This window comes from Cetorhinus maximus, chromosome 12 (genome assembly GCF_964194155.1).
Source record: "Cetorhinus maximus chromosome 12, sCetMax3.hap1.1, whole genome shotgun sequence".
Taxonomy (NCBI): Eukaryota; Metazoa; Chordata; class Chondrichthyes; order Lamniformes; family Cetorhinidae; genus Cetorhinus; species Cetorhinus maximus.
In genome coordinates this window covers 112474850-112492290 of record NC_135890.1, presented here as the reverse complement: position 1 = coordinate 112492290, position 17441 = coordinate 112474850, and the positions used below count along the sequence as shown (strand labels likewise).

At 46.2% G+C, this 17441-nt stretch overlaps 1 protein-coding gene and 1 long non-coding RNA gene across 2 annotated transcripts in view; one reads left to right on the top strand and one right to left on the bottom strand.

Moving 5' to 3' along the window:
- The window catches only part of LOC144687885 (uncharacterized), a 45630-nt gene extending 43412 nt beyond the window's left edge, over positions 1-2218 (top strand). The window contains exon 3 of the long non-coding RNA XR_013578238.1: positions 842-2218. This is a non-coding gene — a long non-coding RNA (uncharacterized LOC144687885). The remainder of the gene's footprint in view (positions 1-841) is intronic.
- Positions 1-17441, bottom strand: part of LOC144687882 (unconventional myosin-XVIIIb-like) — a 284738-nt gene that overhangs the window by 138907 nt on the left and 128390 nt on the right. Inside the window, exon 23 of the mRNA XM_078554448.1 lies at positions 11637-11726. Coding sequence (XP_078410574.1) covers positions 11637-11726 — 90 coding nt within the window. The remainder of the gene's footprint in view (positions 1-11636; positions 11727-17441) is intronic.

The following is a 17441-nucleotide window of genomic DNA, read 5'->3' as shown; positions in this document are numbered from 1 at the left end:
AGCGCAGACTATTCTTTCACAAGCTGTTGGGCATTGCAGCATCACCATCGCTAGACCTGAAGTCTTGTCTTGGTGCTGAGGTAGGAAGAAGGCTCCAGTCTCCCGCAATCAGAGGTTACCATTTCCTACCCCTGCTATCTTCATGGCTCTTTGAAAGAGTCCATTCAGACACACAGTACAAATAACCAATTATGTGAAGCGTCAACGTGTTTATCAAGCTCTCAGCTCCACCATGATGCAGACATTTGGAACTCTCTTTCACAAACGGCAGTTGATGCCAGGCCAATTGTTCGTTTTAAATCTAATATTGATAGATTTTATTTAGCCAGAGCTGTCACGATTCACTGGGGAATAGTGCGCTGCAAAATCAAGCCTCACTGCTCTCCGAGCCACGACAAATATGAAAAGTTTGATCAACCCACCTCATTGTTTAATTTAGGTTAACAGAATACAAACAAGCATCAGGTTTGTAAACTTAATAAGTAAATAACTGTTTATTGAACAAATTGTCTTTAACCAGGGGCAAAGGAAAGAAATATAAACTGCTAATTTCTAACTGTATAACCTAAACTCTACCCACTTCATAAATCCACAGACGCAGACACACATACACATAAACACCACATAAGACACACAAAACATGGATTTTAAGGGTGGGATAAAACAGTTCAATAGCATCAATTCCAGAGTACAAGATTCGATGGATTGATTTTGATCGATGTCTTTCAAATTCCTTTCAGTTCTTTGTTAATGACACAAAGTGGTCTTCCAGCACTTTCACTAGTTGAGCATTTGCTTTTCAATGTCTCTAACAGTGATTTTCCCCTTTTTCTCTTGACAGGGGTTTTCAGAGAATGAGAGCAGGTTATAGAGATATGAAGAGAAAAAGCCAACCAGCTATTATTGTGGAATTACTGGAATCTTACACAAACAGGAGAAAGAGGTTTTAGGTATTGTTCCTTTCAGGCTAAGAGCTATTCTGCTGCACTGCCCTCACACAAATACCTGATCAGGAGCCAATTAAAATGTTGTTGCCAAGCAGCTCCCTTGGTCCAGGACTCCTTTCTGGCACCATCCTGTCTTTCATGGCACGCTCTGTTCCAGGACTGCAACATTGAATATATCCTGTTCCAGTGGACATCTTTCAAACTGCAGCCATTGTAATTTTAATCCACAGTCCAACAGAAAATAAAAATATATGTTTTTTTACAACAGTCCAACAGAAATAAGAAGATTTGTTCCTTACATAGGTATTAAGAGATATGGGCCAAAGGTGAATATATAGTTGGGTCACAGAGCACCCGTGATCTCATTGAATGGAGTGGAATAGGCTCAAGGGGCTAAATGGCTAACAACTGTTCCTATGCACCAGACCTTAGTGATTTTTTTTATATCATTCGTTCATGGTGTGAAGGAATCTAGCTGTAATAAGGAGCTATAAGATTAAAAAGAGTGATTACATGAAGTAGGGAGTAAAAATTAAAAGCAGAGTTCATCTGCTAGACAAGTGTTTAAAAGTTCATAAACATGCCTGGACATAATCAAAGACACCAGCATCCTGTGGTATAACATATGGTATATCCTCTAACACAAGGCAGTTCCTGACAAATAGGAACTGGCCTTTGCAAATCATGGATACATTACTTCAGTAAGGTATTGATAAATTGTAAATTACCACAATCTAACAATGGACAACTTTAAATTTTAAGGATGTCCCTAAATCCACTGCCAACTAAATCTGGGAAAATGAGTTATAATCTTAAAAGACAGTTGGGTAGCAAGGAAGTTACTGACATCTGCATCTCTCGGTATCCTGTTTGCTTGAAGGATATTGCCCAGCACATGTGCTGAACATACTTCCTGCTGATTCCGCTTTTTTATGATATAAGTATGGGAACCTCACAGTAGGATTTTTAGATTTGTTGGGTTCACTCCAGCCTCTCTCAAGGTAAAAGTATAGTGATGATGGCTCTCCCATTAATTGGGATAGGTGTATCTCACTGGACTCCGTAGCTTTCTACTCGGGGATTTAAGGTAAATACCACTTTAAACATTGATGAATATCTTAAATATCACTCTGTAACATTATTCAAAACTTGGATTCTCTAAGAGAAACAAGATTATGCTTTCGTTTCCTAGAACTATCAATGTTGCAATTGATTTATTATCAAATGTGAATTACATGTTCAGTTCTTTCATAAACTTCTATATAATTTAGAAAATATATTGTCTCATATAGTCTTCTGTATCCAAACTCGGGAACCCAACTCTGTACATTCCTCAGTGGAGAGGTACATTATGAGGAGAGATGCCTGGACCCTTATAATATCAACGTTATTATAATCCAGCTAAAACTTCTGAAAAAAAAAGGTCATCTGGAGAATGGTAATATTCTCTGGTGGTTTCTTTCCTTCAGGAAGAGTTGGGTTAGTTCGTCAGACCCATTTAAGTGTCTGTGAGGCCTGTCTTTCCCAATTTTAAGTGACAGCGATCATCCCAGGTGTATACCTGCTCCAGAATAGTCCCAGAAGGGGCCACAGTTATAATCCAATTTAATGGGATGTGAGCATCACTGGCTAGGCCAGTATTTGTTGCCCATCCCTAATTGCCCTTAATTGGATATAAATCACCCATTAAATGTATTCACTGGGCAGGAATTTTCCACCTTCAAGGTGGATTTGGAGATGGGGAACCTCGAAAAAATGGCAAAAAAAGGGGTTGCGCTGGCTTGCCAACATATACATCTCATCACACTTTTACAGGAGGTGACTTCAGAGCAGTGACAGTAACATACTCAAAAGTGACAGGGCACCAGTTAAAGTAGTTGAGGAGGTAATCGATAGATAGTTTCACTGGACTTTACAATTTTCCCATAGGTGACTCAGAGTCCCAAGGTGAGCTGAATTCAGAAGCTCACAGGAGCTGAGTGTACGGTGAGAGGTCCCAGCCACCTGACATTTACGTTCAACCTGACCTTTACTTGCCAAAAACCAAAAGACAGCAATCATCCCAAGACACAGGCCCTTACAGCAATCTCTCATGGAAACTGATGCCACAAAGAGGGATTGAGTCAAAGAAGAGCCTTGCAGTGCCTCCAACCACACCTCCCTTTCATCTCCCTTTCCTTGCGTTGCCCCCTCTCTTGTAACAGCCACCGTAGCTGCACTCTCACTGCAGCCACACAAAGCCTATTGACTTCCCTCAACCTTGGTCCCTGATTGTTCCTCCCAGCTCCTCAGCCCACCCACCGTTCCAAATCAGGCGGCAAACTCAGAGGCGGGCTCTTCAATGGCCACCTCCCATTAGATTGCACCTGAACTCCCGCTGCTGCAGTGAACAGGTTTGGGAGCTGAAAACAGTCCAGCCGCCTAAAAATTTCAGAGTCCAGACGATTCAGCCCATTGTGTTTCAAGAATGAGACTTAATGGTCAATAAGCATGAACAGGTAGAAAACCATATATTCTGTAAAAATGGATTTAATGGCTACTCATGACACGTCTTTCTACTATTTTTCAGGCCTTTAAACCTAGTTGAACAACCAAGGCACATAGGACAAGGTTGACATCAAAAAGACTAGGAGTGAAGACAACCCAGATATAATGATCAGATGACAAGAAGCTTATGCTATAGATTATAGGGGGAAAGACACAAGGCGATGGATTTTACATAGGAGGCAGGAGTCCCACCACCAGGACTGAAACAGGAGGTCACTCCACTTAAGAAGGCAGAGGGACTCAGGGCCTCATTTTGCCAACAACAGCCAATTACGTGGCTGCTGCCGGGACTGGCAAAAGGATGGCAAACCACCCCCAAGAGGGGGCAAATCCAATCAGAGGGCCAGCAGCTCAGCAGTGCCATGCCATGGTAGCAGCCACTGTTAGGAGGGCCTTCACTAGTCAATGAGGGCTCATTGACACCCGTGCCTCTCACAACCTGCTGAGTGGGATCTGGGGACAGTCAGGCAGGCCCCGGCGAGGAGTTTGCTGAGAGCAGGTGGCGCCGGTTGTCATGAGTGCGGTCATTGTCACCAGGAAGTCTCTCTGTGGGCAAAGGCTGCCCAAGAAGGATGGCACCCACTGAGTCTGCTGAGGGTAGAATTCTAGCAGAGGTGGGAAGGGGCCCTTATTTGGCCACGTAAGCGGCTCAACTGGGTTCCAAACAGGTCGTCTGTCTGCTACCTTTCCCGCTGCGGTTAAAATGGCATGGCGGTGGAAAAACGACGGGCACACCACCCTACGCATTCCCATGCCATTTTGCCAGCCTTCCTACCTTCCTGCCCCTTCTTAGTGTGCTGGTAAAATCCAGCCCAAGGACTCTCGGAGTCTGGAGAACAGAGAGAAGCAGGTTAGAGCAAGGGAGCAACAAAAATTGATTTCAGCAGAGTGAGGACATAGGGAGGCAGAAAGGAGCATAGACTGGAATATTTGGCACTCAGACTGAACAAGGGAGGAAGGTTTAGAGGTGCATTAGCCTTTAGCAGCTTTGCTAAAATTGAAGGAGAAAGGATGCGAATGAAGTAAAGAGAAATGTGAACCGACAGCCAATATTAATCATTAGTGCAACCTGACAGCATGGAGATCTCACTGTACATCCCTTTGAACATCCTCTTACACATGATTCTGAAAAAGTGAAATCGATCTGCGGCCTCTGTGCAATGGTATTAATCTCCACAGTGCTTGTTATTCTGGTAGGAATAGAATAAACCCATGCCAGTTATTCATGCCAACATTCCATTAAGAGCCAGGCTGACTGCAACAGATAAAAATGTTTGAAGAAAATATAATAGTAATTCTTTCCCCTGCCATGTGTGTGCTATCTACTGATGGTAATAATGGGTGTTTTGACAGGTTTTATACTGAAATAGGAGGAACTGTGGGCCAACTAATTTAATCAGGCCTCTGAGAACCTACAGCATAAAACGCCCTGCAGTGTTCTTTATTGCTGCTTTGGGATTCATAAAACGTCTGTTGTCCCCTGTTTCAATCTCACCATTCCACCAAATCATTTTTTCTATTACTATTTTATGACCAATCTATTTATCTCCAAATAAGCTTCAGTATGCAGTCTTCATCAGTTGGCTGATTGAAGCTGTTCAAATTGATCTAAAATAGGTACTATGCTTCCTTTAGTTTGTCAGCATGCCCATTTAGGTGACAGATGAGAGTTGGTGAAAATTTTGCAGGCAGCTCAGTTGATTAGGTGCATTGCCCATATTTGGAACTGAGATATTTAAGTTCGTAAAGGTCCGAGGTCCAATCTCTGGACAATGCTGAGTTACAACCAGCGGGGATGGGGAGTGCCTCATGAATGATTACAGGTCTAACAGGTTTCTCCGCCATTGCACCCCTCTCCCTCAATGATGGGGAGGCTTTATGAAGGAGGGGGGCATGATTCACCTGAGATGTGGGGTGAGGCAAAACAATAGCAGGAGAAGCCACACTGGATAGTTGAGCACAGAGAGAGGCCCCTTGCCTTGGAATCATCTAAGATGGAATATAATTCAGAACAGCTGTATTTAGGCCTCAATTATTTTTTTTTTAAAACTAAGAAGGAAAAATTGTTCACGCTTTTAAGAGGGAACATTTCAATCTGAAATCACAGACAAAATCTGCAATCATAGGAGCTGTAATTAAATCCAACAGGCAGCGAGTGAGGTTAAATAAGTTTTATTTAGTTTTAGACTATCAGCATTTGCCAGCAAGAGCGTACGATCAATTCACTCAGTAAGCATTACATAATCAAAACGTCAACTAAAGACAAGAGAATCAAGTTCAAGATTTGTGTTACAATATTTTGACAACATAAGCTCGCCACAGACTCGATTTCTCCAGTGTTTTGAAATTCACAGCATTTAAGCCAAGAACTTCTTTAATTCCTAAATGCCAGACTGTCTGCTGAATTAATACCAAATTTCGACATGCATGGAAATCTTATGCTAATGTAGCCTTTATTGATCGCTTGCCTGTACATCTTAACAAAGCTGCAACAGTTCTCACCAAGTAGTCCTTCTAATAAGAATTCCTAATTCCAACACATTGCATATCGTCCCTGCCTTTACTGCATTTCAACACATCAACAAGGATTTGTGCGCTTTCCCTCAACCCATTCCATTCTTTCCTGAAGATACTGGCTCATGTTAGAGTGCAGTTCTACAAATGCTCACTACCTCACCTGTCTATATGGTGAGGTTACACACGCTAACGAACTTGGATTCATCACAACTAAACCCAATCACATCCGCAACTGCAGTCCACACTGGAGGGTGAGGAGCCGGCCTTTGCATAGCATCCTGGAGTGGGGATCTAAGCCGGTTTATAACTTTCCATAGTGCAGTCACAACCGAGGCCAATTGTAACCCCCCTTACCACAGAGGTGGTCCAACTCAATTCAAACCAGGGAATAAATACTAGCCTCCCACACTATACTGTTATTCACTGAGCCAAGGGTGGGCACTTAGGTATTTAATAAGTTGACTCAATTTTATTTAATACATTAGGAGATGGAGAGAAATTGGTGAATGATTCAAGCAGCTCTCAAGAGTACTGGTGTTTGTATTTAAAGGACTCAGTGTAACCAAGCTTCCAATGTTTAAACATCGCAGCCCCTAACATAACGATCATAGGTGTTATTTTGGGAAACTCCAAGGCCAGAATTTTAAGGCACCATCGCGCCATTCAAAAGTCCATTGACTTTGGCGTGACTGTAAAATCCTGCCCCAAAGATGGCAGACGCTTTCCACATTATTCTTCTATCTTCATCCTTAGCATTCAGAGGTGTGCATTATGAGGAAAGATTGAAGTTAATACTGCTTTTCATCCTTGAATGAGGGTGTATTCAAGGTGATCTTACATAGGATAGTGTACAGTATATAAAAAAAAGAGAGCTTTAATTTAAAGTGAAGAGGACACATGTCCAGCAAATAACAGATTTGGAGCTAATATCAAGAGTCCCTTTCTCACTCACAGTTACCAGTACACAGAAAGAACTTGCAGGTACAATAGTGAAGGTGAAAACCCTGCTGTAGTGTCTTGAAAATTGTACTGCACATTTTGTCCACTTGAGGCTACCATACAAATAGGTACTGCCAGAGGGAGTTTGCTAGGAAGAAAATAGTAAATAATAAAGGATCCATGTTTAACAGCCTATGGAGTTCTAATTCTCAATGTCTCTGGCTGAATATAACTGTTGTCATCCCAAGAGCTTCACCTGCAATCATTAAGAACCAGTTAAATGCTGCAATAAGGTCACTGTGGATGGCTGAACTAAGATGGTCGGAATGTCCTCCCTCATGGGTGATTATCCTGTGGGATTATGGTGGAGTTGATGCACAAACTAAAGATGATCGACAGGCACTATCTATCACATTGAGCAACGCAGGCATTCTCCCTGGAGGCGAATACATCAAGCGCTACAAAATACACATCACACTGCTCCCTAAGATGCCACAAGGCTCAATTTTGTTACATTTTAGTGAGAGAAAAAAATTGGATTACTGACAAAGGTTTTCAGTGCATTATTAAAGCAGGAAATGATTAGAAAAAAAATTAAGTGAATCATTAATTAGCAAACAGGCATCAAGCATAGGTTTTGCAAAGTGGCAGATTGCAGATGGCAGGGAAGATGGAGGATAGCTACAGTTCTGAAACCCTGGGAAAAAAATGAGTTAGAATAGGTTAACTCTCAGTGTTTGCTCTTGGCACAGCCAAACTTACTTCCCAAGGTTCTCCTGTCCTTCTGACACCATAGAGCTAACTGGAGGCTGGTTGGTGTGGGTAGAGGGTGGGGGTGGAGTGGGGGCAGGGGGATGGCTGAGGTGCAGGGGAGAGGTAGACAGCAAACCACCAGAGCGATAGGCCTGAGAGGTTTTAATATGGCCAGTCAGTCTCCCCCATGAAACAAAAAGAATCACTGCAATAATCAGGTAGGTGGTTAGAAAGGGGCTGGATGGGCCATGCAGTCAGGAGTGGGGGGATGGTGGGGTGGCGGGGTGGAAAACCCAGAGTGGAGGAGCCGAAGATCTGCTTGCAGAACCCGGAGGAGCAATACTCATTATCCTGGCCAACAGAGAAACTCTTCCTGCCAGGTTGACCTGGTGGTGAGGGAAGGGGGAAAGTCACAATGACTTCTCTGTGCCGGGTTCTAGTTAAAATGGCAGTCAGGCCATGAGGACACCATCTGAACCCAAAGTGCGCATTTAAAGAAGGCCCCTTCTGGCTTTTGACTAAGATCACAAACCGTAGGGAAGGTTGACTGGATCGGTCCAGGTTAGACCCATGGGCCATTTTAACTAGCCACTTGGTCTCTAACAGGCGAGCAGTCCTGATCAGTCTTGTTAATTGTGTCAACAAGCAGTTACACAAGAACTGGCCAGCTGGATGGAGAGCCTTTTCTTGTCAGTACTTGTTTTTAATGTTCCCAGCTTGATGAAACATGCCCTACAGTCAATGATTCATCAGTAGTTGGCAGGTAGCAACTGTGGACCAGCAGCAGCAGCATGAATGCAAGAGAGAATCTATTAGAGCCCAATTCTGTGGAAATAGGGGTGTGTGTTCAGAAAAAGTTGTCATTTCTGTAGGGTCCAGTAATGTCCATTTGTCTTTCCTTCTCCCCATCTCCTAATTTGAAATATCTCATTTCTTTTTCTTAATCCAAGCCAATGTCTTAGCCAAAAACGTACACAACACTCATAATCAATAAGCACAGAACAGCACAGCAAAGGTCAAACATATAGCCTACTGGCTGGAAGTAAAGTGTTTCAATTGCTGGGATTTGTCACCTCATTATTTTGGTATTTCTGCCCTCAAGAGTTGGTAGTAAAATTGTTTTATTTTGATTTTAGCAACTTGAGTGAATCAAGTGAAACCTTGTCGTCCTGCTGTAATAATATTCCCCCTATTTATTTGCAAATTCCACACAGGTTCCTCATAGCTTCCAGAATCAAATATCACATTGAGCTGCAGAAGATAAAGCACGACTAGAGGATAGATCAGGAAGGGTAGGTTCATATTTCTAATCAATATAGACACCTCTTTGATGCTACTGGGAGCAAGCCCTGTTCAATAATTCATATTTTTAAATGAAGTGATGATTATTTTTTGTATCTAGACCATGGTCCAATGACCGGCGCTGCTCAAGGAGACAATTTAAAAGTTTGTTGCTAGGAATGAGGCACCGAGCTTCTACGAACACGAACAGAAGCAACTTAATACAAAATGCATCTGGCGTGCAATGGTTTAAATTTGCTCTGCAAAGAGCTGGAACTAGAAATTTTGATGTGAATCAGACATCTTATTAATTCATTCCCCCTTCTCCCTACCATTTCTCATTACTGTTGAATTCATACAAGCCCACTGAGCAAGCATTCATTTCAGATGTTTTAGTACAGCAGACTGCAGATCCGAGAAAACATTGGTCTACAAATCTGCGCTTACGGACAAATGAATTAGGAGAAGGAGTAGGCCAGTCGGCGTTTCGGGCCATTCAATAAGATCATAGCTGTTCTGATCGTAACCTCTCAACTCCACATTTCCGCCTGATAACCTTTCACCTCCTTGCTAATCAAGGGTCTATCCACCTCTGCCTTAAAAATATTCAAGGACTCTGCTTGAATTACAGCACCAAGTTCAGTAGGAGAATCTGATCCTGCAGTTTGCATGTCTGAAGTTTGGGTCTCTATATTTTGCAGCAGAAGCCAAAATACCAATTGAGACCAGTGTCCAACAGAAATGTAAAGAGCTGATAATTAACCAAACAGCTGGGGTCATCACTGGCACCCGAAGGGTTCACCTATCACTGAGAGCTCGGATTCTTATAAATAACCCTGCTAACCGCACCCTAACTGATAGCTTTGTTATGATTATCTGCACAGTTATAGATGGTTAAACTCCTTTGGTACCCCTTCATTCAACAGATCCCTAACCTTGGGGATTGCCATTGTGTTGCCGACTTGGTTCGCGTTATCTACAGGAAGACAGTTATCCTCCAACTCAGACAACAGAACATTATTTATGTGGATTTCTCAGGAACTACCAAGTCTTACAGATGTCCATCAGGTCACCCCTCAACCTGCTTTGCCCTCCCCATCACCACCACCCCCACCGCCAAACAGGAACAAAAGCCTCATTAAGTATAAAAGCGTCTGAAAAACTCCGTGCGAGTGGGCTTCAAATCCCCTTCTGCCCGACAGTCAAAACCTACCAGGGCAACCAGACGAGGGCACAGATTCTTCCATGTGGGAGGATTCATGGGGGTCACCACAGAGAAAGGAGTGAAAACAAACCAAGACAAAGAGACAATACAGTGAACGGTGCATTCTCCCAGGGAGGTGGGGGGAGGTGTGACACGGTAAGAAACACAGGCGATTACATTTGTTCTGTTAAAACTTTGCTTTCTTGTGACAAATAAAGGAAGAATTTTAAACTCAGCTCCTTTCATTTTTATTCTTTCATGGGATGTGGGCATCACCGACAAGGCCAGCATTTGTTGCCCATCCCTAATTGCCCTTGAACTGAGTGGTTTGCTAGACCATTTTAGAGGGCAATTAAGAGTCAACCACATGGCTGTGGATCTGGGTTCACATGACTAGATAAGGATGGCAGATTTACTTCCCTGAAGGACATTAGTGAACCAGATGGGTTTTTTATGACAATCAATGATAGTTTCACAGTCACCATTACTGACTATGGAGTGGCTTTCAATTCCAGGTTTAATTCAAGCTACTGTGGTGGGGTGAATCCAGAGCATTAGCCTGGGCCTCTGTATTTGTAGCTCAATGACAACACCACTATGCCACCATCTCCCCACTAATGAAGTTAACTCAAGGTCTATCTCCATTGTTGAATATGGACAATTTCCCATGTGGCCTATAGACAAAATTTCTACTTTCTTCAATAGAACACCTGTTCTAAGCTTAAGGCCTGCTGCAGATACCATCTTAGGTTCAGTGGTGCCAGTTGCCCTCATAAGTGGCTTGAGCATCTTAATTTTACAGGAGTTGACTCACACTGGCCTGCTGGTGTCACCTGAAGGTGGAATCTGCTTCCCTTCTGGCCTGTACCAGACGTGTGTGTCTTGTGCTTCTCCCCAAAGGAGGACTGAGCCAACATTGTGTCAGGGCAAGGCCAGGTATGAACTGATAAACAGTTTTATTTCACAGTCCAGAATCTGCAGTTACACTTATATTTACTTAATTCAAATCAGTATAATCAATCTGCATGAAAATCTAAACGAAATAATCCATCACACCAGTGCTCATCCATTTGATTTAATCAAGATGGCTTTTAAATGTTCTCCAGCATATTTCAAATCTTTTACATTTGGCTAAAGTTCTCTCATCTATTTACAAACCCGGTTGACTACCTGTGCTCTCCTCAGTGTTTTATAAGCCAGAAAGGATTGGGACTTCTCACAACTCCAGACCCAACACTGCAATGTGGATGGTGAAGTTAGCATCCATTCCTGGCTTGTTCTGCTAACCCTTGTAACTGGTGATTCATTATGGAAATAAGGAGTGAATGAAGAAAGATCAGAACATATAGTCTGGAGTGAGGAAAGGTCACTGCCCATTAGACTCACAGCCAAAAAGAACTCACAAAAGTATGGAAACATTCATAGTGTTAATAAAAAAGCAAACTTGCCTTGCCCTCGAGTAGGTCAGCGTTTCCTCGAATATCATTACATTCCCGGTGGAATTTCTCCAGCTTCTTGCGCAATGTGCCAACCTCCTCCTAGTAAAGTAAAAACATCATGTTAGGACAAACACAGGAAATCCTTTTTTGAGGGAAGAGCCAGGTAAATTAAATCTCTTTTAGTTGACTCCGAGGTGATAGACCTGGTGATGGCAAACTGGAACAAATAGTCAACCCTTTGCAGCAGACTTTGTGATCAATGGGAAATACTCAGAGGGTGGTTAGAATGCGGAACTTGCTTACACAAGGGGCAGGATATTTTAGATGCGGACTTTCCCACCCCACCACCTGGAGAGTCAGCGGGGATATGTACAGCAGCCACAGAGTCATTTAATGCTCCAAGGAGCGTTAATTGGCTGGAGATGGGGCTTCCACCCCTCACTTGGGTGTAAGTCCTCCCTCAGAGCTCTGCCGCTCTGTAGTCTCAGCAGCGCCAGTGGCAGCAGAGGCCAGGACTGGGACTACAAGAAGTAGTTTGGATTCTAAGTCCTGGGCCTGAATTTTTCGGTTGGTGTGCGGGGTCGGGCCCGACACACCAGCACGTAAAATGACGTGCGGTGACGTCCTGGCGTGGGTCCTGACATCATCGCGCTTTCTCTCGATGTTTCATTTGGCAGGTGTGCACGGGAGTTGGCTGCGCGCCCACCGATATTTAAACGGCCTATTAAGGCCATTAAAGAAGTAATTAAGGACATTGTTTGCGCTGTTTGGGCAGGCAAAAGGGCCAAGGGGCCTTCACGTCTTTTAGGAAACCTCATTCACGAGCGGGGCGAGGTTTCCTAAAGCTTTTATGAATTAAATTTTTAAAATTTCTGAAATATAAAAACATGTCCCATCTCATGTGACACAGTCTAACAGTGTTTCATTACATTTTCGATCCATTTATTTATTTCAAAAGCGCCTCAACCTCCCTGGGGCAGCTCCGTGCTCCCGCCCGCCCACCAACTGAAAAATTCAAGCCCTGGAGCCCAGGACCAGGTAAATGTGGGGGTCTCGAGGCAGGGAGTGGAGTTGAGGCCCAGGAGCGGAGCTAGGGATCTTGGTGGAGAGGCTGAGGGCAGGTGGGGCGGGTGGAACCCACGGGGGTAGGCAGACCTTGGAGGCAGGCGCCGGATGTGGAAAGGGGGGCCTTAAGGGAGGCCCCTTCCCCATCCTGCCCGAGGCCTGAGCAGGGTGACTCACCAAGCTTCCCCACCACCCCTGAACTCCTCCCACTTGCCTCAAAATTGAAGCCGAAAGGGAAGCAACCCTCAAGTGGCCAACAATTGCGGACAGGCCAGGGGCGAGCGGGAAGGCAGTGGGAAGGCCGTCTGGGGAATTTTAAGGGCACCCCTTACCTACAAACCCGCCAGCAAGAGGACTATAAAATCCTGCCCAAGGAGTAGTTGAGGTAAATAGCACGGATGCCTTTAAGGAAAAGCTAGATAAACACATGGGCCAGAATTTTATGCCTTGCAGGCTGGCACACGTCCGACCCCATCGGGTGTAAAGTAGCGCGAGAAGACGTCGGGCAAGCATCTCGACATCATCCCGCATGCGCACAATCTTCAGGTCGGAAGGACCGCACGAAAGTTGGATCCACGCCAGCCGTCAATTAAGAGGCCACTTAAGGCCATTAAAAACCCAAATGAAGCCAATTTTACATTGGCTGTGCAATTTTGCGCTCATTGCACAGGCAAAATGGGTAGGCGGGCAGCTCACATATTGCACAACCTCATCCAAGGGCAGGATAAAAAGATTCAGCAGCATTGTCAGTGTGAGTAGTGAAGAGTTTAGGAGATAGTTTGCTGCTGGCTGCTTATTGGTACTTGGCAGCTTCATCTCTGTCCTGAACTTCATTCTTGGCATTTCTAGGCTTCATTTCAGCACTCATTGGTGTCTCCAAGGTCCCTGGAGGATTTTGACTGTGTGGACTCTTCCAGGTATCAGACAGCCTTCCCTTACCCTGGGAATGGGGATTGTGGTCTCTGCTGGAGGCACCTCCTCTGAGGAGGAAGAAAGGGGCAGAAGGGAGAGGAGGCCAGGTGTCCCTGTGCAGCTTCCAGGGGAGGGACCTGTGGGAGGAGAGCCCCAGGCAGGTAATCCAGGGTGGAAGCGGCTGCAGAAGATGCCACTATCCTGCTGCCAGAGTTTACAGGCGGCGATGCAGCTACCTCAATATGTCTGAGGTGCAATGCCAAAGCAGGCTCCACCTCTCCGGGGAGTCCGTGACCTCCAGTTGTCAGATGATAGGGAGGGTCAGTTGGGTGCCTTTATCAACAGGGAGGGATTCCACTCCATGAATGTGCAGATAGTGTGCGACCACAGGATGCAGATTCTGCAAATCTGTGCAAAGTACCCTGGAAGCTCCCATGACGATGACATCCTGAGACACTCCCAGGTGCCAAGGCTCTTCAATGCTCCAGCCCGACTGGATGGATGGCTGCTGGGTGACAAGGGCTATCGGTTGAAAAGGTGGCTTATGACACCTCTCTGCCACCCAAGAACAGAGGCAGGACAGCATTATAGTAGGAGTCATACCTCCACAAGGATGGTGATAGAGAGGACCATAGGTCTTCTGAAGATGTGGTTCCAATGCCTGGACCATTCAGGGGGAGCACTACAATACCCCCCAGAGTGGGTGTCACTGATAGTGGTTGCATGCTGCTCTCTCCACAATCTGGCACTGGCAAGGGAGGACCCACTGGAAGAAGTGGATCTTGACGCAGCACCACAGGCCACAGAGGATGAATCCAGTCAGAAGAGGAGCACGGTGAGGAGAACACTGAGGGCGTGCAGGCAGACCTCTGTATCCTTCAGCGAGGCAGGGACACCAGGGATGCCTTGATCCAACGCTCCTTCAGCTAGACTGCCAAAGATCTGCTTCCTCCTCATGCCAGGGCTGCTGCCTCCATCCCGAATGTCTGAAATGACCCTTTCATTTGAAGCCAAAGTCCACTCAGTGCCTGTGCAATAAAACTTACTGGCTTATCCTGCACCAAAGAAATACAAAGGTGAGGCATACTCAGGCCATTAGGACAAAAACAAAATTTATCTCATTTTGACAATCCAAAAAAAATAACATCACCTTCTCTGGTCTTAATTCACAGACCAGAAAACATAAACGAAACATTACACAACAGAAGATCACCTGTGGCCAGTCCCTCTTGTGCTCTTGATGCCTTAAATTTACATTCACAGGTGCTACGTCTAGGTGCTCCCCCTCACTGGCACCGGCATTGGTAACAGCCGGCTGACTCTGCTGTCTTTGTTGGCCTTGATTACGTCGGCAATCAACCTCTGGCCAATGGATCCTGTGCTGGCCCCACCTGGGAGGGAGAGGCCAGTGCCACGGCTGGCATCTCCCCAGTCATCGCAGCCTCATTGGATGTCACGGTCACTAGCAGAGGGGCGGAGGAGCTGCTGCCGTCACCCAGAGCACCCTGAGAGAAGCCAGAGACAACAGGCAGCTCATGCACCAACGTGAGGTCGCTCTGCACCTCTCTGCTTGCCATTGATGGACGGGCACCTGGCTGGGATACTGGGTGCCTCATCCATCTTCCACACTGGCACTGACCACCTGAGGTCAGTGCCTGTGTGAGGGCTGCAGGTCTGAGCGCAACCCCAGGAACCCCTGATTCTGTTCCTGGAGCTGCCTCTCCATGAGAATCACCACTCTCTCGATGGAGGAAGCAGTGCGCTCGGCCATGAGGGTCAGTGCAATGGTCATGCTCCGCACGGACTCCTCCATGACGGAGACTATGGCACACATACCCTCATGAATCTCCGTCAGATCATCCCGCACATCCCGCTGGGCATCCGGCATCTGCCGCCCAATGGACAACTCCAGAGGCTCATCATCAGCCTTCGACTGAACACCATCCTGGTCTCCAGCAGTCCACCGACTGCCGGCGTCCTGGGCACTCTCTGCCTCCGCCTGCACCTCAAGTGAGTGTGAAGTGCCCTCACCACAGCGCTCTGACATTCTAGCCAAGGATCTAGCGCCCACCAAGGTGCTGGTATCTGCGCTGGTGCCTGGTTCAGAGAGTGGGCGTGACGCAGGTTTGCGTGTGAAGCCTGGCAGTCCTCCGGCGTCAGGGGTGGCTCTTCGGGGCCTTGCGATTGTGTGCCTGCTGGTGAATCTAAGAGAGAACAACAACATGTCATTAGTTCAAGACTTCACACTGTCACTGTCTATGCCAGGCACTCTGGTGAGACAATTGAGATCTGCATCATGGTGCCCTCGCCTTTCAATGATTAATGAGGAATCCAGTTTTGTGTTTTGGGGGCCTCCGCCTGTCCGTGACCTTTCAACACTGTTATGGTTCGTCTTCTCCTGAAAGGACAGGGGAGCATGGATTAGTCCACTCTATACCTGCAGTGCCATTGCAGCCTGGCCAACCCCACCTGAGGAACACCCGGCAGGGCACACCCAAGTCGTGGCCCTCGAGCTGCAAGGCACCCTCAGTCCCAGCAGCAAGGGCTCACCCCCTTGGCCTGCTCCAGCATCATTGACAGTTGGCACTCAGACTCTAACACCCCTGAGCTCCATGGGGTCGGCCAGACCTTGCCACTTCAACACACTGATCCATGCCAACACGGTACTTACCTTTCCCGAGCGCAGCAGGTCGTTAAACCTTTCTCGGCACCGCACCCATGTGCGCCCCACAACATCGCGGCTGCTGACCTCAGCTGTCACCTCCTCCCAAGCTCTTTTTGTCAGGTGCGGTGGACTCCTCCTTCCATCTCTGGAGACGGGGGTGTCCCTCCTGGCAGCCACCTCTTCCAGAAGGGCCGCGAGGCACTCATCCGAAAACCAGGGGGACCCAGTGCCCACCGGACATGCCCTCCCACCTGGCATCTCCAGCTGCCCTTGATACCATAACTTCAGTGTTCACAACGCAGGAGATATGTTCTTCCCTGGCAGCCCTCAAGGAGCTGCCCGTGGCGTTTTTAAACCGGCTGCCAGGTCGCCATTCGATCCGGTGGCCAACAGGCCCCCGTCCCCTCCTGCCCCTTCCCGACCAATGGGAGGACGTGTTTCACGCCAAGCAGGCCTTAATTGACCAGCCAGCATGAAATCGCGGTCAGGGGCCGATCGTGGGTGGTGGCCCCATTTCCCGGCCGGTTGTGGGCCCACCAATCCCGCCCGCCCGCCAAGGGTAAAATTCAGGCCGTGAGGGAGGGAAGAATAGAAGGATATGTTAAAGGGGTGAGATGAAAACAGGTGGGGGAAACTTGACTGGAGCATATATACCAGCAGAGACCTGTTGGGCTGAATGACCTGGATTTTGCCATGTGAGAGTTTCAGTACCATGGTTTTCAGAGATTGGGACAGTTCAGGAGACTGAGCGATATATATATATATTCAACCTCCAACACCTGAATGAGGCAAAACAAAGTGCTATACTCCCAGAAATTGGCAGAACAATGAAATCATTTCTTTCTATTGGATTGCTCTCTCCTTAAATCACCAGCAACACAATTCTTTTAGTTCCCAGGGCTGGCTAGAAAATAAATAGTTCAATTACTCTAACAAAGTAAATGGACAGGGTACAGGTCTTTTCTGGCCATCCTAAAGCACAAATTCCAAGCAAAGCTTGTGTGTGTATTATTGGTCTATCAATAACTTTGCTGGATTGGCCCTGTGGACATAAAGAAACACAAGCCCCTACCCCCAATAGCTTTATACTGGCTGAATTGTGCAACTGACTTGCTATAGAAGAACATTTAATATTTCTGTAATCTATTAAATGACCTAAGGTGCATTCTTTC